Source organism: Balaenoptera borealis (assembly GCF_965194805.1).
Source record: "Balaenoptera borealis genome assembly, chromosome: 16".
Lineage (NCBI taxonomy): Eukaryota > Metazoa > Chordata > Mammalia > Artiodactyla > Balaenopteridae > Balaenoptera > Balaenoptera borealis.
In genome coordinates, this window is record NC_138872.1 from 80,589,907 (window position 1) to 80,610,485 (window position 20,579).

A 20,579-nucleotide genomic window follows, 5' to 3' on the forward strand; every position below is an offset into this window, starting at 1 on the left:
GAGACCCCGCGGTTTCCTAAACCCGGTGCCTCTGTGTAACCTGTCCCTTGGCTGGCATGCCAGTCCCCTCTTCACAAGGATGGAGCGCCAGCGTTACTTATTTAATGGCACGGTTCCTCCACCTCCAACCAGGCTGTGAATGGCGAGGTCCCATTCTTAGCACACCCCAGGCCTAGCATGGTGCTTGGTGTACAGTGATAAAGGCCGACTGCATTCATACATGGAAGGCGAGCGTGAATGATAACCACTGCTTCCTCATCTGGACTTCGTGACAGAGAACCAATTACTAGACGGTGCCCAAAGTGAAAATCTTCAGTGTCCCGCTCTGAGCCACGGGCCAGGCAGGGCCTCTGGTCAAGGCTGAGGCGGGATTCTGACAAATTATGTATTTCAACTAATTCCCTCCTCTAAAAGAAAAGCAGGAAAGGGTCATTTCTGATCAAGCAGGAAGGAGACCAAATAACGTGCTCCAACACATCAAGCATGTTTTAATCAAGCTGAGTTCAGCCTGCGGTGGAAAGCGTGCTTCACTGTTTTGTCGGGTCTGAAGGAAACAGCTACAGAAGGGCCCTGGCCTTCCCTGTTTTGGAGCCCTTCGTGATGTCATGACAGGGCTGTTGTCAAGTCTGTTTTGTTTTGTGTCGGAATTTCTCTTCCCATCATGCTCACAGTACTAGGCTCAGTCAGAAGTCTCCCCAGGTGTTTCTTCCAAAGAGCTGAAAGAGCCTCTGATCATGAGCCAACTGTTAGTGGAAAAGCATCTTCAGGGAAAGGAGCACCAAGCCCAGTGTCCTGCAGAAACTGGGCCTGCAGAAATCCCTGGGGTTAGGCACACACGAAGATATTTTCTACAGTGCATATAACTCAATAAAGGTTAACATTTTTTGAGAACCCACACTATGCCAGGTCCTGTGCTGGACGTAGGGAGGCTGGGGCCAGGGAGAATCCGGCTGTAGTTGAGTCCAGTATATCAGAACTCTGGTCATGGTTATCTGCTACATGGTTTTTTGCTCCACACATAGGGTGAGCTCTGACCCTTGTCCTGAAGATGCTTCCTGAGCCAGAGCTACCCGGGTGAGATCCTGAAGCCCCCCAGAAGTTCCCAGGGATAACGGAAGACTTTCCTCCTTCCCTGGGGCTACCTTGGGAGCCCGTGAAATGGCAGCTCCCATAAACAGCTTCCTGGGCACTTTGCTGGGAGGGCGAACCTGCTCTTTGCTGGCTTTTAAGCCCTTTGGCAGCCAGAAATGCCCGTTGGGATGAACACCCAATCCCATTCCACCCTGGTTACGGAGGTGGGAGGCTAGACGGGCAGCTGAGGGTTTGGTCCCATCCAGGCCACAGGCCCACCCTGGACTAACTCTGAGTCTCAGGGGCAGCCTGGCCCGGCTTGGTGAACAGGCTTTTTGGAACCAGGCAAACCTGGGTTTGAAATCTGGCTGGTCACTCACTAGCCGGGCAACTTGGGCAAGTTCCTTAACCTTTATGAGCTTCAGTTTTCTTAGCAGAAAAATATGGAGAATAGTGTCTTCCTTGCAGAGATGTTACAATTAAATATTAATGTATACTATAGGACACAAAGTAGACAAAAAAAAAAGTAAAAGAAAAAAAAAAAGGAACTATTCTTCTGTTCTTACCATCTAGCTGCCTTTTCAACGACAAAGTCCCCGTTATAAGCACTGAGGCTGAGACAGAAAGGCTGAGGGAAGAAAGGGACAACTTCATGCCCAGGGCCTGGGATCCAGGCTGCCACCCTCACTGGCTCGGCTAACGTGTATAATAACCTTTCTCTGTAAAACGGGGCTGGCAGCAAGCACTGAATTCGACTGCTCATCAGAGGAAGTGATGAGATAACATCTACAAAGCTCTTGGCTCAGTGCCTGGCACATGTTATATGCTCAGCAGATACGAGACGTCATCCTTCTTAGCCTAGGTTTGTCTCCATGTCCCTGAGGAAGATTATCTTCTGGTCTAGAAAGATCAGGTCCCAGAAGCAAATCTGGTTTTCAGACAAGTCATGCAAGGCTGACAGGATGCCACGGCTTTTAGGGCTTGGGAGAGTTTCTTCTAATGGACCTGTTCTTCTCCAGGAGACCAGGTGTCCTGTGCTATGTTGTTCTGAAACTCCTGGGTAAGTGGTCACCCTAGAATACTTCTAATTTCCTTAGGGTGAAAGGGTAAGAGGAAGTAAAGTTTTATTTTATTTTTTTGATGGGGGCAAAAATCGACCCCAAACATTACTAAGGGTTCCAGTGGCGCAGTAAAAAATAAATCAACTTCTGTTTAACTCCTGTGGAAAGAACCTAAGAAACTGCCCTCTCGCTTAGGAATTAAAACACGCTCAGTGCATGTGTGCTGAGTGCTACTGTGTGCTCGTCCTTGTGTGAAGCTCTGTGAGACGTACCAGGTAAGCTGGTCTGGACTAAGCATTTAAGGGAAGAGCTAAAGCCATGGAGAGAGTGCTCGCTCAGCTGGAATCTCTGCTCTGCACTTTTCCTTTGGGTGACCTTAGGCAAGGGACTTCAATTCTTTGGGCTTTATGCCAGTTCTGAATGACCTGGTGCCGCTTCTCATCCAACCTATTTTGTGGCTTATAAAATTCTTCTCTAGTTCAGTTCTTCTTTCAAGACCCTGCCGTATCATACCTCTTCCAGGATAGTCATCCAGATCTCCGCAGGTGAAACTCATCTCTGCCCTCGGTTATCCCACGTGACTTACCAGCCTGCTTTGTTGTGGAGTACGTTTGACAGAAGGCATTTATTGCACATCCATCTACTCTAGGTCTGGACCTGAGCTCATGACTAGCTTTTGAGGTTCTACTGCTGTTCTTCCCATCTCCCCCTTCTCTCTTTATAGTTGAATTTGCTTAAATGCTCAAGTGAGGCATCTCCACAATGACCAGCTGACCATCATGTGATGGCAGTACTATGGTGGTCAGGAGGCCAGCTGGGAAACGTGGAGAGTGCATGCCCTGGCCAGGAGGCAGTGACTGCCACTCAACTGAGGCCTGTAGGGGGATCTGGAAAAAAAAAAAGGTGGCCCCAGCAGGGCCAGGGGAAATGGCTTTGGAGATGTTTTGTGCGACTGGTAGCACCTTTACCCAGATACTCAGCAATCTACAGCTTCCGGCACCCCTGTCCAGGGTTGTGATTCTTGCATTAAAATGGACGTAACTTGCAGAAGACTCAAAAGTACACATTCAAATGCACCTTTGTGTCTAGAAAGTGAAAGGAGGATTGTGTGACACCTGGCAAGGAGAGGCTCTGGTGAACTTCTGCCCACGTTTCCATTCACTAGCCTTCACTGCACTTTAGTTTACTACTTTGGAGGTTTCCTTCCGTGCAGAGGGAGCTCTCCATTATTGTAACTGCTGACCTCACTCTGCCTCTGTTTTCATCTGATTGGTAAATGTAGGATGAATAAGCTAGCCGGGCTCAGCTCATGTACTTTGTCTTCTTGAGAGCCAGCCTACACATGGGGAGGCCTGCCGGGGCCAGTGGTGCCATGATGGATAAACTGGCCTGGTTTTCAGGGTCAGGGAGCAAGTCTGTTTGGCTCTCACACTAAGCTACATCTGCTAACGTAGCCTTCATCAGCAATAAAGGTATTATTTTGGCTCCCATCTAATAGTTAAAAATTTTCCAATTTGTTCAGATCCTGGGAACAATTGTGCCCTGTCAGAAGCTCCAGCAGAGCCTATCCGATGAGGCAGGCCCCAGTTTGAGACACAACTCCTCCCTCTAGCCCCTGACTGTCTGTGATCTTATGTTGCCTGCCACTTATTTGAGGTGAGGAACCATGAGGGCTCCACCTGCACTGGTTATACATGTGTACTTGTCACCTTGGTATAACCAGGAGCACCTACCCCAGTTCTGCCGAGCCCTAGAGAAAATGATGTTTTGATGGGAACTAGCGATCGAGATGGCCGAGTACAAGGCATTAAACAGGCAGGAATTTCCATCAGGCCACTGAGAATTCTTGGTTTCTAGCAGTAGGGAGTCTTGGTTATAGCGGTGATCGACAATTCATTATCTGTCAGTGGATCTCCATTATCTAATCCCAACGTTTTACCCCAGTCCTTTGTTCTAGAGGAGAGCACCGGGCCCTTCCCTCCTCAGGTAAGTTATTTAACCCCTCTGCGCTTTATGTTTTCATCTACAAAATGTGGAAAAAACTATATCTCTTACACAGTTGTGAGGATCAAGTGATACAGTGCTGGTTAAAACACATAGCTCAGTGTCTGTAGACCTAGTAGATGCTCAATAAATCTTCATTAACTCATGACTTTCCCAGAAGAAAGGGTCTTACACTACTTGATTTAATTACAAAACTAATCAAACTAATTTGGAAAACAATACTGTAAAAGACCCTGAGAAAGCATTAAAAAAATCACCAAATACACGGTCACTACTGTGGAACCATGAATGACTACACTCTCCCTTTCTAAATGATAGCCCTGAGAGATTTTTTTTCTGGTCTCTAACTATATGACCCTACGTCTTTGGGGTTTAAAACGCCAATACGAATAAGAAGCCAATTAACTGACCAAACCCCAAGTTCTCAGTCCCCAGCACATCGTCCTTGTGCACGGTGAACGGCCAGTCTCTGCAGTACCCGTCGGCCTCTTCCCGAGGGCTGAACGCGCGCTCTCTAAACTGTAGCTGACTTACTGGGCGAGAGCAGGGCCGTACCTGTAATTGTGGAACCAGTTGATGACAGTGCTGGTTTTCAAGTTGAGCTGGGTGGCGAGTTCTTCGATGGTTTTTGGTGACGGGTATGGCTTTTGCTGATACGCTCGTTTCAGAGCTTCCTTCTCTTCGGGAGCCAGCACCACTCGGGGTTTCTTCAGCTGGTGCTGGGGCTGGGGGCTGGCGCCCTGGCTGTAGTCGATGCCAGCGGAGGGGGGCTCGCAGGGCTGGCTGTCGCTGACCGAGCTGTGCCGCCGCTTCATGTAGGCTGAGGGAGGGAGAGGAGTCAGACTGAGGTGCAGGCGCCGCGGGGAGACCCGCCCCGGCCCCGGCCCCGGCCCCGGCCCCGACGCTACGCGGTACGCCCTCTGCTCCCAGACATTGTTGTGTGGACCGTGGCAGCCCCCTGCTCTTCCGAGAGCATCTCAAAACACCTGGACCAGAACCATTCTGAAACCCAACACACGCTCATCGAGGCCCTGCTCTGTCGTGACGTGAGGTCCCCGTCTGTCCCTGCACGACCCACGGTTTAGTGGGGACACAGAGAAGTATACAGATAGGTGGCCCCAGTAAGGTGTGATACGGGAGGCAAGCGTGGGGTGCCACGGAGGCGGGCGCTGAGGGAGAGTACTCAGCTCAGCCTGGGGAGGGGGCCGGGGAGGCTTCCTGGGAGACGTGATGATTAAACTGAATCTTGAAGGACAAAGGGATTAACCAGAAAAACTAGGCAGCGAAGTAGAAGATGGTAGGAAGCTGCTCCAGAAAGCGGGAATAGTGGGTGCAGAGACACAGAGGCACGAAACAGCACGGTCAAAGTGTGTTTGTGTGTGTGTGTGTGTGTGTGCGCGCGCGCGTGCACATGGGGGGTGGGGTGTGCTGGAGTTGTCGGACCTAAAGGTGGAGAGACGGGCGGCCAGGGTAGGCCACAAGTTTGGACGTAGGTATTACCTAGAAAGCAGTGGGAAGAGACGAAAAGATTCTAATGAAGGGAATGATGTGATCAGCTCTCTGCTTCTGAAAGGCTGCCTTGGCGACAGCTCGGAGGGTGGAGTGGGAAGGACTGAAAGGAAGAAGCTCAGTTGGGAGGAAAGAAGAATAAAGATCTGCACTAAGGCAGTGGTGATGGGGCTGGAGCAAAGCAGACAGATGGTGGAGCTGTGAGGCGTGGAACTGACAGACGTAGTGGCTGACGCAGCGAGGGACCAGAGTGAGCGGCGCTGAGGACGGCCCCCTGGTCTCAGGCGTGGGAGGTGAGCTGGGTGCTGGTGTCATTGGGCTGGGTATCACAGAAGGAGCAGACTAAAGGGAGAAGATGATGGTTCGTCTTGGAAACGTGGAGTTTGAGGGGTCTCTGGGTCACCCACGTCGAGATGTTCTGTAGGCAGTTTGAAAGACAGGTGTTAAGCTCAGAAGAATGGTCCGGGCTAGAGAGAGGAACTTGGAACCACTAGAACAGAACCTGTAGTTAAGTCAGCGACCTTGATGAAAAAGAGGAGGGCCGAGAATGGAATCCTGGAAAACACCCACATGCAGAGGATACCCCAGGAAGCAGCAGCTGTGAAGGATCCAGAGACGGGAGGCAAACCAGGAGACAGTGGTGTGAGGAAGGGATGAGTGAGGAGTGAGGGTCCCTGCGTCAGTGCTGCAGAAAGGAAGGTCCAACAAGCACCCAGGATGTCCTGGGTGCTTAGACATTAGGAGGTAACTGGAGGCCTCGGTGAGCAGATAGAGCGGAGCTGTGGGAGCAGAAGCCAGACCGCAGTGGATTTAATAGTGAACAGGAGGTGAGAAAGTGGAGGTAGTGGGCAGGAGTTACTATTCTAAGAAGCCTAACTGTAAAAGAAACGTGAGAGACAGGATGGCTTCTAGAAGGGAAGTCCCAGGTCGAGGGTGGCCCTTTAAAGATGAGAGAGAGCTGATGTTTCCAAGCTGATGGGGGAGAAGACAGAGAGAGCTGGGGCTACAGGTGAGGGAGGAGACGGCCACCGGAGGTGCATGAGGTGGGTCCTGAATACAGGAGTAGGAGTGGGGGGGAAGGGTGGGGTGGGTGGACATACAGACACGTTTATAGGGACTGAGGTGGGGAGAGTTGACAGCCTTGGTTTTCTTTATGAAGTAGGAAGGCAGGAGGAGGGGTGATCTGAAGAGATGGAAATGGAGTCTTGAGAGAGGTCGGTGAGAAATGGTGGTGGGGATGGAGGGGGTGATGGCGGGGGTGGGGAGAAGCACAGAGGACCCTACTGAAACCGGAGATACAAATCTGAGGCGGCACCGACCCGTGTAGGTCCCAGACGCCAAGGAGGTTGGGTGAAGAAGACGGGCAGGGCGCTAACCCAAGGCTGGGATTTGCAGGGGGATGAGGAATGAAAAGGTGTGCGATAGAGTATCATGGCCAGAGAGTACCAAAGCGGGGATCGGGGCAGGGGGTGGTGTTCTGGGGAAGCAGAGAAGGGCAGCAGAGGGCAAACTGCTGGGGGAAAGCCTGGGAGGGGATATCCAGGCTCTGGAGCCATCTGGGGTCAGCTGGGATGAACGGAGAAACGTGGAAAGGTGGACGGACAGGGAAATGTGGTCAGTGACGGGGGACCTGAACTCAGGCTTTGAGAGGTAGAGTAGTTGTGGGCGAGGATGCAATTTGGAGAATCAAGGGTTGAGGAGGTCAAAGAACTTGAGGCCTGGGTGCTGGACAGGTCAGATGGGGCTTAAAATTCCCCTGGATGAGGCAGGACATGGGCGTGGAGGAAGGCGCTGATCCAGGGGCCACAGTCTTGAGAAAACGTAGACAGTGAGCAGGAGGTTGGCGGACGGAGATGAGAAGGGGCTTCGAGAAACCCTGCTGGACCGAGCTTGGAGGAGGCTCCTAACCCAGGAGGGGAGGAGCGGCCAGAGCAGGGCTCAGAGGTCAGGAAATGCGCGGCCCGGAAGGCACAGCAGCTGGCGCGAGGGGAGGACGTGTGCTGTTCACGTGTCTTTTGACTGTGGAATAAGGGTTAGGAGGAGCGGTGGGGAGCGGGCTGAGACAGGGCTCAGGGGCTCAGGCGCGACTGTCACCTGGGGATGTGCTGCGTGGGCTGCGAGGTAAATGGGGGGTGATTCCTGGGAGATATTTGCTCTCCCAGTGCTACGTGTGCTTCGTCCGCTCCTTTCTGTTGTTACGTGTCATTAATCACCAACTACGCTTCAACTTAAAAACCATCTGGACTTCTTGAGCAAACGAATCATCCATAGAGGTCATTCTAGTGAACTAATTTGGAATACGGTCTGAAAATTCCTTAAAACTTCTGAAAACTGATGAAAGTTGAGAAGCAGTGTTATTTAATTCAAACGGCACGGGGCAGTAAGAGCAGTATCTATCTGTCAGCAGCAGCAGCAGCAAACATCTGTCATCCGGTCCTCACAGTTACCCTACGGGAGACAGACCAGTATCACTCCTACTTACAGGTGGAAAAACTGGAGCCTAGAGAGGTTCAGTGGTTCACCTGAGGTCACACAGCTAGTAAGTGACCGAACTGAGAGGCTGACCTAAGTCTGTTCGGGGCAGCACTGCCTGCCCAGCCGGCTGGTGGCCAGCCCCCCTCCCCGCCTCCGCCCCGCCCCGCCACGGCATGGGAGCGGGGCCCGGGGCTGTGTCCACGGGAGCCGAGGGAAGCCAGGGAGACACACTTCAGCAGCACTGACACGTGGGTCTCAAATGTCACAGAAGACTATCAGGGTCCATCTGTAGCCTCCAGGGAGGGGAGCCCAGCCCCCGAGCTAGCTGAGGCTGCATGTGTGTGTGTGGGTGTGTGTGTGTGGGTGTGTGTGTGCGCGTGTGCGTGTGTGTGTGTGCGCGCGCGCACGTGCGTGTGTGTGTGCGCGCGCGCTATCTCATGAAGGGAACAGAAAGCAGAGGGCGGACTAGGGTAGAGAAAGAGATTTACAAGAATGAAAGAAAGGAGAACAATAAAAGATGTGCGCTGAAGGGAGAAGAAGCAAAAGCTTTTACGGAAGAGGAGGAAGTGCAGCGTACATGGGAAGCCTACAGTCTGGATTGCCTGGTGCAGAATTTTTAATCTAGGCTAGACTGGGGGCAAAGCTTATTTTCATCTATTTTAAAGGGATACAAATTATTTTAATAACTCTCATTTCGTGAGCGCCTATATGTGCTGGTTGTTATACTAGGTACATTCTAATCCTTACAACCAGAAAAAGTATTACCTTCATTTTACAGACGCTGAAACTTAGGCTAGGGAGTTACGTAACGTGCCATTTTATGATTAGAACTCAGACATAACTGAGAAGCAGATCTTCTCCCCCTAAAATGAATGTGGTGAAGAGTCAAGAGGCTAGAAAGAAATGAGCCTGGTCTGTCCAGCCAGCCCCCTCGCGTTGGGCGGGTGACCGATCGTCTATGGAAATCACAGGAAGTGCTGTGCCCTGGGTCACCCGCTGTCGTGTCTGAGGGGTCAGATGCCTTGGCCTCCCGCTGGGGCTGGTTAGCGAGCACCCCTACTGGCGAGAGTTGACAGGGGGCCTGCAGCTGCTCAGGGACTTTGGGATGTGAGGAGGGGCCTGGGCCCCAGCGAGACAGAACTCTTCTGTGACACAAGATGGCGCCCAGAGCCTGTGCAGGAGGGAGTGGAGGCCTAGGAAGCCCCCAGAGATCTATTTGTGGAGGCTGAGGTCCTTTTCTACTGGCCCAGGAGAAGCACCCCAGGGAGTGGTCGGGCCAGGGCCCGTGCACAGGAGGTGGCCTTCGGGAGGGATGCCTTCTGACAGAGCGCACGCAGCTTTAAAACCGCTTGGGGTGGGCTCTTGTTGAAAGTCTGTGATGGAGGTATTGGGTTCACGATACCATTCTCTCTGCTTTTATGTCTGAAATTTCCCATGATAAAAAGTCAGAAAGTTTTGGGCCTCTGGAGCCTGCAGCAGTGCCTGCAGCTGCCCACGGCTGCGGCCTGTGTCAGAGCCTCGGTCTGCAGTCTGAGGGCGGGCAGGGCAGGAGCCCCCCGGAAGGGCCCCGGCTGGCGTGGCAGCCGCTGCCTGGGCACGTGGTCCCGGCGTGGCAGGCACTCGGCCCAGGGCAGCAGAACACATGCGTATCTGAGAGCACTGGCTGTGAAGCCTAACAGCCCACGTTTGGATTCCTGCTTATGCCAACCTGAAGTCAGGTAAGTTTCATGATGCCAGAGCCTCATTTTTCCTGGATAATAACATCTCTACTGGATGGAGTTATGTGGGCTGAGCGAAGTCGCAGCACAGTGTCTGCAAATAGGAGGCACTTTGAACCTACAAGTCTCTAGACCAGAGACTCTCCCTCCCTCTCGGAGCCCAGCCCTTTCCCTGGTTGGGTGAGGACAGCGATGCCGGGCTGGAGGTGAGCCGCACACGCCCCTGGTGTGAATTCAGAGGGTTCGAGCCTGGGCTCCACCCGCCCCCGGCTCGGGTGCGCTGGGCGTGGGGCCGGGCACAGTCACACGGGTGGGTGTGACGCCCACTCTTTGGTGAGGTCCCCTGCAGAGGCTGAGGACGGGGGGCGGTCACGGCTTCCTACGGCCAGACCAGCAGCTGGTGCCCGCTCTCCCACATCTAAGGGATTCAGCAGCCCCCGGGTAAGCTCGCAGCACTAAAGGTGACCCAGGACTGTCCCCTCCAAGGGGAGGACTCACTGACGAGGGGCGGCATGTGCAGTGCAAACCAGGACACAGAGCAGGTGTCACTTCCTGCCACCAAGGAAATCCCTCAGGGTTTCTCCTGTGCTGTAACCTGTAGCAGAACGCTGCTCAGCATTTGAGAGGGCTCGGGATGTGTCTGGAGAAGAGAGCTGCTCTTAGCTCTCTAGGAGGTCGTATCCTCTACAGCCCCAGAGACTAACGTAACAGCAAGAGAGAGGTCTGTCCTGGCAGGAATTTGCTCTGCTGTTCTCCAGGCTGGGCGACCTCCCTGGAGGCGGCTAACTTCTCTGAACCAGAGACTTCTTATTTACAAACGCATTTTTTAACCACCTCTTTGTGGAAGCCCTGCCATGTGGTACGCGTGCGATGAAGTGTTTTAATACCCCACCCACCCAATAAAACAAAAGACAACAAAGGAGCCACCACCAAGTGGCCTTATTCTCCTGAAGAAGAAAAAGGTACACTGGTTGCCAGGGTGACTGAGGAATTATCACAGTGCCCCCCAGGGCTAAATGCCTTTGGGTTCAGGCTGCCAGGCAGAAAAAGCCACAAATCTTCCCAGTCCTTTTAGGTACTCATCGGTGGATGATCATCAAAAAATCCTTTGCCCTGCCTTACAGTCCCTTGGGCATGGATCAATGTCCCTCCTCAGCTTGGTGTAAAGGCTTTAAAAGCAACAGCGTGTTTATAAATGAGAAAGCGATTGGCTGGGGCAGGCGGCAGGGAGTTACCTTTCTTTTCCATCCGTTTCATGTCCATCAGCTTCTCCACGTTGTTGGGGTCATTCAGCCACAGCTGCATCCGGACAAAGGGCTCCCGCCCCTTCAGACTGAGCTTGTGCCAGGGCTTTGGGCGAGCTAGGAGGTCGGAGACGGAGCCTTGGGTGAGCCCTAGGATGGTCTCCCCAAACAAGCGCTGACCTAGAGAGAGAACAGAACCAAGAGTGATGTCACTGCTGAGACCCAGGGATCTGGCGGGACAAGTATGTGTCAGGTTAAAATCAGAAACGGGGGTTCAAGACCCACAGTCTGATCAGCTGGGTCCTGGCTTAGAGCGCGCACTTTGTAGCAGCAGTTCCTCAACCAGACTGGTAACGAACTCCACTGGTGATGGAGTCAGTATTACTCTTGCATTCTGGCTACACACAAGGCTTCTCTCAAAAAAGCCTCTGGGCTTCGGATGAACCGAGGCCTGGATGACACCTGCAGCTTTTATCAGAGGTGGTTAATCCCAAACCCGAGCGCAGGAGGTTAAGCAGCTCGTGGGGAGACCTCCCTTTTACAGCCTCAAACCACAGGGCCGTCTGCACCGGCTCCTTTCACGATTAGTGAGGTTACCAGGTCCTGCTGAGAAAACAGGCCACTTGACCCAAGGTCACAGCAGGAAAGAGAAGAAGAAAGAGCTCCTCAGCTTTATTTTCCTGAAAAGCGGGCCATTTCCAGCTCTAAAGTCTGTCCCCGCGGTTCAGGCAGCCTGCTCCCCAGGCTGATCAGAGGGTATTCCGCTCTGGAGAGCACAGCGGCGTGAGGTCTGCAATGTTCGCTGGAGGCTTAGGAAGAAAATTTCTCTCCTCTGAGAGCCATTCAGCTGCCAGTGAAGAGGGACCACCACTTTTAAAGGTACGCACGAGAACCAGGCAAAACCTGGAGGACTGGACGGGAGGACTTAAATGAACAGGACCGCTAGTGGAAGTGGAGACCGGGATCAGAGGCCAGTGTCTGGTACCATCAAGCCTACGGACCACGACACCGGCTCTGCCCCTCAGTGCAGGGGGACTGTGGACCACCGGCTTGTTCCCCCTGCGGCTCACGTCCTCCATCTGTGAGAGGGAAACGCCCCCAGCTGCGCTCACAGCAGTTACAAGAGAAGCGGGGCTCTAAGCAAAAGTTTACTGCATGGAAAGCTTTGGATTTGAGAAATTAAGTTTTTTTGATATCAGTCATTTTAACTGAGATATATACATTTACTGATTTTGGTAAACCTGTGGTTTCTCTGCTTTTCAGACTCTCAGTTTAGCCTACAAACACATCCTAGGTCCTTACCATTTTTTCGTTGTGGTAGTTTCAAACAAATTTTACCTAATTCTAATCTGGCAAGTGAATCTCATTTCATTCCAAGGAGCTTGTTATGTTCAGGAAAGCGATATATATGAACAGCTAGTTATTATTTGCTTGACCCACCCAGTTGTACGGGGCGGGGTGGGGGGGCGGCGGAAATCAAGCGATTATTCTTAGAAAATTATCTGTATTACTTTTAGAGGTTTCACAGCAGTGACGCTCAATCAGTTTTGAGTCCCAGACATATTTGAGAGCCTGAAGAAAGCGACTGACCCTCACCCTTTAAAATGTGCGCGCACACACACGTCCCGCTATGACTTTAAGAGACTAACCCATGAACACCCCAAGACCCCAGGTCAAAGGTTAAGAGGATGCCTGGGTCTTGACCAAGCTGCCTAATTCATCTGTAACTTGGCCCCTTTGCGTCTATTACTCCTCGCACACACCCTGGGAGGGGAGGCAGCTTCTTTCCCGGAGAAGCCAAGACCAGTCGGAGCAACTGTGAAGACGCCTCTCATCGCTAAATCCAGGGTGACACTGTGATGAAGCCTCTTCTGCTCAAAGAGGAGGAAGTCGTCTCCCTGGTGTGAAAAGTTTCACCCCTCAGATCACAGATTTGCCTTCACAGCAAATCGGAACCCTGCCTGTCGGGCTCTCCCGTGACGCCATCCAGATGCTACTGGGCTCATGCTGATTCTGCCCTGCTCTGCATAATCCCCACCCCCTCGCCCAGGATTCAGAGCTCCACTGGGCATGCCCCCATCGGTGGTCGCAGTGTATGGCCTGAGCTGGCTCCGGCCGGCATGCTTGTCTTCCAAGAGGTCCTGGTTGGGGTGCAGGGGCGGGGCTGGGCTGGGCTGGGACTGACCTTAGACCTCTAACACCCTTATGAACCCTGAGTGCTCACAACTATAGGACATTTTAGGTTCTTATAGGTAGCCTGTGAACGTTTAAACCCTTTGGCTGGCTCAGCCTAAGGCCCCCTTCCACCCGTTCTTCCTGAGAACTCCCAACAGGAAATGACCTGCCACCTCCTGACCGAGCAGTTGGGGAGGGAACCTACCTAGGTTGTTGTCGGTCAGCACCTCCTTGACCCTCTTGGTTATGCCGTAGGTGTCCAGCTCTGGAGACATGGCCACCAGCTCTTGAATGCTGAGAGCCGAGTGTCCGGACAGAGGCAGTGGGGTGGTGGGCTGGGAGTCTGAAGCAGGCGGGTCGCTGGGTTCTGGCGGTTTGCCATCCTTACTTGTTTCAATGGGGGGACAGGGCTGCTGGACCAGTTCAGTCAAACTCTTCACTGATTCGCTAGAGCTCATCGGTGATTCGGGTGCAGGGCTGCAGCTGGCAGAGGTCTTTGGAGTGCTTTCTGTAATCAAAGCACACAGAAAACCGAGGCTGAAAACAGCTGTCTTTCACCATGTGCATCTACTTTCCTTATCTAGGAATTACTAATTAAACGTCTGTTTAAGAAGGAGACAGTATGGCAGTCTATGGATTTAAATGAATTGTTTCATAGTTTTTTGGCTGAGAATTAACCTTTCATTTGCTGTATTAAAAAATAAAAAACAGCAACAGAAGAAAAACTAGGGGTTTAAAGAGAAGGTTTCTGAAGGCTCAATAAAGGGCATTCTGTTAAAAAATAGGTCCTATTAGTCACGTGCGATCACTGTCATGATTTCTTCCGATGGAACCCCTTAATTCTATAATTCAGAAGTACCTTGGCTAGATTATAATTTGCATACTTATTTTGTCCATAATTTCCAGCACAAAATGAATGGACGTAGTATTTTAAATGAGGGCTACCTACGATGTGTGGTCACCACAGTGATGAAGACCCTTGAAGATGAGACCTAAGGCCTCGGCCGCCTAGTGCTGAGCTGGGACCCCAGGTCGGTTCTCACTGTGATCCCAGAGGGCTCCATGGCGCCCTACGTGGAGGGAACCGATGGAAGAGGAGTGCCCACCCTGCTCTCTGCCAGAGCCCAGGATGTGCTTCTGAAAGCCTAGCTCTCTGTCTACGCCATGCTGTCACCAACACCGGAAGAGACGGGGCCAGTGTGGGCAGTCAGGTCTCCATGCTCTCCTTTCTTAAGGAGGAGCTGTCTTGTTGCAGGTGCCCAGCAGGGAGTGCCACCGTGCTCTGTTGGTGAGTGGTCCCTTCGGGCCTCTCTGTTAGCATTACCCGTAAAACCTGACATCCGTTCTAGTTTTGGGATGCCTGGAATAAAGGCTTTTGCCATTTCCTAATTTCCAAATATAGAGAAAATGCAAAGTGACCTAGCACTGTGGTCCTACCCACAGGGTAAAACCTGCCTTTGGCTCAGAGTCTGGGTGCAATCTCTGCTCCCACTCCCCGCTCCCACCAGGCACGGCACACGGTGAGATCCCACAGCACCCTGTGTGAGGGGCCAGGCGAGGTGCTGTCACAGGGCTCTACAGCCCCAGAGAGATGACAGCTCACGAGGCTGGGCCACGCAGTGAGTGTGAACACACATGGGAGGCCCCCCCCAATACCCGCGACCTGACTAAAGAAAATGCAAAACTAAGGAGTAACTGAATTTCAACTGATCGTATAACTGGAGTGTCCTTCGATGGACATATGATGTCCAGGATAACAACCTATTCTCAACTCAAGAGGATGGAAAATGTATTCCAGATACAAGGGATATTTTGTATAAATACCTAGAAAGAGAAAATCCCAAATAAAACAACTGCAATTCAACCGATAAACCCATCTGTTGTCCTAAACCAGGACAGAGTTCCACCATCACATAACGCTGTGTCCTCAACCTGGAAAATCAGGTTAAAAATAAAAAAACCAAAAAACCCACTGGTTTGTGAAAGCTGTAAAAGAGACAGACGTAAACGGCAGAAACGGTCCAGGCAATCTGGATCCTACAAATCGGATTTCTTCTCTCTGCTCACTCCAGGTCATCATACAACTGGATATAAAACCCAGCAAACGTTATTTTTGAATCTGAAGCAGCAATGGAATTGCACTGTGAACTTGCCCTGAGTCACCCAGGCGAGGGACCAATTTGGCAGATCATTCATCTTGCTCACTGTATACTGTCAAGGATGGCATGAATTCCCCACATGATAAACAGATTTCTTCTCAGGTTTGTGTCCTTTAACCCACAGCAAGGTCAGAATCATGGCTGCCTGGAGAACATACCGGCCGGCACTGCTGCCCGAGCACCACCCCCGTTTTGTTCTGGGCACCGGCGCAGGCAGGTGCCCTGAATAGCTCGAATGGAGGCATGTTTCTTTCTTCCAGGCATCCTCAGCAAGACACTCGCACACATTTTTGCCAGGAAAACCCTCTGAGAGAACTGACCAGAGGTGCTCGCCACACGTTACTGGCGTCCCTCTGTGCTCCCAACCGTGACTGCAGACAAAGGTAACCCCGCCCCCCCGCCGAGATCAAAACCCCACTGGGCCTTGGAATGTACTGGGTGGCTAGTATCTGCACCTCCACCCTGAGTCTGTGTCTAAACTGTACTGGCTGAGTGACAGTTGTTCACCGACAGACACAGGTGCACACAGGTGCCACCGTGGTCTCAGGTCACCGAGAGCAGAATTGGGCCCACGTTTTTGGAGCGGCCTCGCTGGACACACCACGAATCCACAGGCTCAGAACATCACATTGGAAAGTCATTCAGTTCTCTAGAAAGCTACTTCCAGTAAGCACCACAAAACCAGACCCATCAACCAGCTCCCATCGACCCCTGGTGAGGGGACCGGGCCCCTCGGTGCCAGGAGGACAGGTGCCCGTATGACTCACCATCTTGACAGAACACGAAACATGGTCAACAGAGAAGAAGAAATATTTTCTCTTCTAAATATTAGCAAATGGAGCCCTCTGATTAAAACAAGGCTTTCTGAAAGAACAAGGCTTTGTGCTCTTCTGTGTAACTAAAGATAATTAAACAAGAAAAAAAGGAGGAGCCCTGGGCTTGGCACTAAGGCATTGAGTCTGGGGATGGGGGCTGCCTCTACTAGCTGCCGGTGCTAACTTGAATAGGATTCCTAACTTCCTGCAACATCCCGGTTTCCTCATCTGAAAAATGCAGACAGGGTTGTAATGAGGAACAAACCTGCCACATGGTCAGCGCTAAGGAAACCTGAATTCGATGTTAAAAAAAAAGAGTCATTATTAAATTGAACATATTTGTCTATATAAAAGTCCCCTGGGACTTCCCTGGTGGCGCAGTGGTTAAGAATCCGCCTGCCAATGCAGGGGACACGGGTTCGAGCCCTGGTCCTGGAAGATCCCACGTGCCGTGGAGCAACTAAGCCTGTGCGCCAGAACTACTGAGCCTGCGCTCTAGAGACCGCGTGCCGCAACTACTGAAGCCCATGTGCCTAGAGCCCGTGCTCTGCAACAGAGAGAAGCCACTGCAATGAGAAGCCCACGCACCACAACGAAGAGCAGCCCCCGCTCGCCACAACTAGAGAAAGCCCGCGCGCAGCAACGAAGACCCAACGCGGCCAAAAAAAAAAAAAAAAAAAGATCTCCCCTGCACGCAGCGTAAATCTCCTCATGATTTATTGCTGTTTCTTCCATAGTTCCTGGCACACGACTGAGATGCTGGTGATAGACTCAACAGCTACATCTTGTGTGATACCATTTAGATGACATTCTGGAAAAGGTAAAACTACAGGGACAGAAAACAGATCAGTGTTGCTAGGGGTGAAGGGCAGGAGTTGCCTACAAAGGGGCACGAGGGAATTTTGGGAGGCTGATGGAATTATTCTATATCTTGATTATTGAAATGCACAGAACGCTTCTATGCGGGCAGAGTGAATTTTACTGTATGTGAATTGTATGTCATTATCAGCTTACTTAGGACAAAAGTGCCAGCAGAAAGAATGAATGAAGATGCATTATTCCATCCTTCTTTCACTCATTCCCTAAGTCTGTTCAGTCAGGCCAGTGGGAATATGGCAGTGAACGTAGCACACAGCAGGGGGGTGGGGACACTGATGTGGCCTGGGGATCAGAGACCTCCTGGGAGGGTGACATTTCAGGGGGACTTCAGGCATGAACAGGAATTAGCCAGCTAAGTTGGGAGGAGTAGCAGTGACAAGGAAGGGAGATAGATTGTTCCAGACACTTGGTGGGTTTGAGGCATCAATAAAATTGAGTGTAGCAAGAATATGAGGCAAAGAGAGGTGGTCCCCAGGGGCTGGGTTGTGCAGAGGCTTTGAATTGGTTAAGGTGTCTGTTTTAATTTTTGGGCAGTCGGGAGCCAGGGCACGTTCATACGATACACCACGTGCTATAAACAGCGGCAAGAGGCTCAGGACTACAGCCGCGGGGACCAGCATGGAAGCGTAATGGCGAGCCCACAAAGCAAGGCGCAGGACGAAACAGATGACAACACTGGCGCACAAGCCGAAAGCCCGCACGCGCTACGTGCTGTGTGTGGCAGTCAGACCCGTAGCGAGGGTATCAAATCCCGTCCAGGAAAGACAAAGTGCACATGCAGGACGGACGGTAGCTGACTTCTAGGAGGAATGAGACTAGGGAGAGGCTGATGTTTTATTCCTTAAAAATACAGGATTGAATAACGACCAATTCAGTTTAGCCCTTTATTTAGGGCTAAGGTTGGGTGATCGGCATTCGCTGGGTTATTCTGTAATTTCATGTTTGAAACATTATAGGCCTAACGTCAAAGAGTAAGAAAGTAAACAAGTTCACTGTTGCTTCAGTACAGAGAATGAACTTGCAGACAGCATGGCTGGGGCCGGGAGGTCGTCGGGGACAGCGGACGGTGGCTGAGGAGGGCAGGCAGTGGGGTGGGGAGAAGTATGTAGGCTCAGGAGAGATTTAGGAGATCGCGTCAACAGGACTGGGGGCTGAGTGGATGTAGGGGGAGGGCTGAGCAAGAGGGGGTGTGCCCCACGTTGCGGCTTGGGCTACGGGGTGTGTGGGGTGCCGTTCTGAGAGGGTGTGCACTGCAGCAGGAGTGTCCTGGGGTGAGGGGGAAGACAATGTTAAGAAACCTTATTCTTGGGGCTTCCCTGGTGGCGCAGTGGTTAAGAATCCGCCTGCCAATGCAGGGGACACGGGTTTGAGCCCTGGTCCGGGAAGATCCCACGTGCGAGGGGCAACTAAGCCCCTGCGCCACAACTACTGAGCCTGCGCTCTAGAGCCCGCGAGCCACAACTACTGAGCCTGCGTGCCTAGAGGCCGTGCTCCGCAACAAGAGAAGCCGCCGCAATGAATGAGAAGCCCGCGCGCTGCAATGAAGAGCAGCCCCCGCTTGCTGCAACTAGAGAAAGCCCGCACGCAGCAATGAAGACCCAACACAGCCAAAAATAAATAAATAAATAAATAAATAAAAGAAACCCTCTCCTATGACCTCTTGTAACAGCAGCTAGTGCTCAAGCGAACGCTTCTTGTGCGCTCACTGTGCGCCAGGCACTGTGCTGAGGCACGTGTCCACGTGCCCGGACCTCAAAAATGCGATGGTGAGGCCCTCAAAGCCAGCCCACCTCTAGGATGAGGGAAGGGGACTGAAACACCTTTACAACCTCACGTGAATGCAGCCGTGCGCTAAGGGCATTTACACACTGGTTCATTCAATCCTCACGATGGTCCTGCGGTGGAAATATAAACCCCACACTCCAGGCGAGGAAACTGAGGCTCCAACGGGCATTGTGACTTGGCCCAGGTCACTTGGGTGGAGCGAGGAGCTGACCAGCTCAGGAGTGGAAAGCCCCCACCGGCCAGTCACTGCGGTATCACAGCAGCCTGCCTCTGCCTTCATTCATTCATTCACTCGCCCAAGCGAACTTTTTTAGAGCACCTGCTCTCTGTCGTACACCCTGCTCAGCAGTGGGGATAAGATGAAATTTTTTGTTTTGCTTTATTTTATTTTATTTTTGGCTGTGCCTTGCGGCTTGTGGGATCTTAGTTCCCCGACCAGGAATTGAACCAGGGGCCGCGTCCTAACCACTGGACCACCAGGGAAATCCCCAAGGATAAGAGAAATTAGACAGAGACCTTGCTCTCAAAGAGTCTGCAGCCTGCGGGACTGGGGCAACTGAAAATGCGTGATTTGCATTAAGAGCCCAGCTACACAGACCATCTATCCAATTCTGATGGCAACAGTAAGGTGTTACATTTAAAAAGTGATTAGTGTGGATTAATTTTTGGGGGAAGGCTTCGAATCTTGCAGAAGAGTAGCCCGGTTAGTAAGACACAGATAGCACAGACAGTGACTCAAGGCCGCCTGAAATACACAGAGCTTTCAGGAACTATAAAAGGATTATGAAAAATATTATATTCCAAAAACAGCAGGCAAACAACAGCTGCCTTAAGTTTTCAATAGAAGCCAATAGAAAATCCACACCCGCCATAATTTTCAGAGACAAATCTCTCTGCAGATTACCCAATCCACTGTTGAAATTTCCATACCCAGCCCTCTATCTGCAGTAATAATAACCCAAATTCCATTTAGTGCTCATTTGAGCAGTCAGGATAAAGTCATTTCTTATTATCTCCCCACTGTGTAAAAAACAGCTTGAAGGTAGGAAGTCAGCAAGCATTTTCACCAAAAAGTAATTATTGTAAGTGACATTTTTACTGCTGGCATGCCATAAGGCGAACTGTGCATTCAGAAGGACAAGTTGCTGAAACAAAATGACAGGGCACTCTGTGACATTCTGACAAGAACCCAAACATTATTTAACTGGCGGCTGGTCTGATGCACCGCTTTTCATTATGTCCATAGTTTAGGCTTTGAGCCTGCGCCAAGCCAGGAAATTCCAAGCGACTCTACAGACTGTCAAGTATGGAAGACGGGAGAGAGAAGGAGAAGTTTGGGGGAGCAGTGGGGTCACGGCCTGGTGCATGGACTGAGGGAGGGAGGAAGTCAAAGAGCCGAGGAAGAGGGGTCCCGGGGAGGCAGAGGGCGGAGACGGAGCCCGAGGGGAGACGGGAGCCTCAGCGCTGCGAGTGCCACGGCCGTGCAAGGACCTGCAGAAGGTTCTGGAGTGCCCGGTGCTGGCGTCCTCGGTCCAGCGGGAGCCCTGGTGGCCTGGAAGGGCCCTGCGCAGCTTGAAGGGCCTCGACAGTGATGACAGCTTCAGAGGCCACCACAGGATGACCGCCAGCCCGGGATGCTTCCCAGCCGAGTTCAGATGTGGAGATCGTGGCGGGGACACGGAAC

At 51.9% G+C, this 20,579-nt stretch overlaps 1 protein-coding gene across 16 annotated transcripts in view; it reads right to left on the reverse strand.

Annotated features, from left to right (window-relative positions):
* The window catches only part of CUX1 (cut like homeobox 1), a 368,426-nt gene that overhangs the window by 26,669 nt on the left and 321,178 nt on the right, over positions 1–20,579 (reverse strand). For 12 of the 16 annotated variants that reach the window (XM_082361258.1, XM_082361257.1, XM_082361270.1 and 9 more), the window contains 3 exons: positions 13,463–13,765; positions 11,074–11,262; positions 4,692–4,956 (listed from right to left, as the gene is read on the reverse strand). The exons of the other annotated variants lie outside the window; for them this stretch is intronic. In XM_082361258.1, the coding sequence (XP_082217384.1) occupies positions 4,692–4,956; positions 11,074–11,262; positions 13,463–13,765 (757 nt within the window). The remainder of the gene's footprint in view (positions 1–4,691; positions 4,957–11,073; positions 11,263–13,462; positions 13,766–20,579) is intronic. 16 annotated transcript variants of the gene reach the window in all.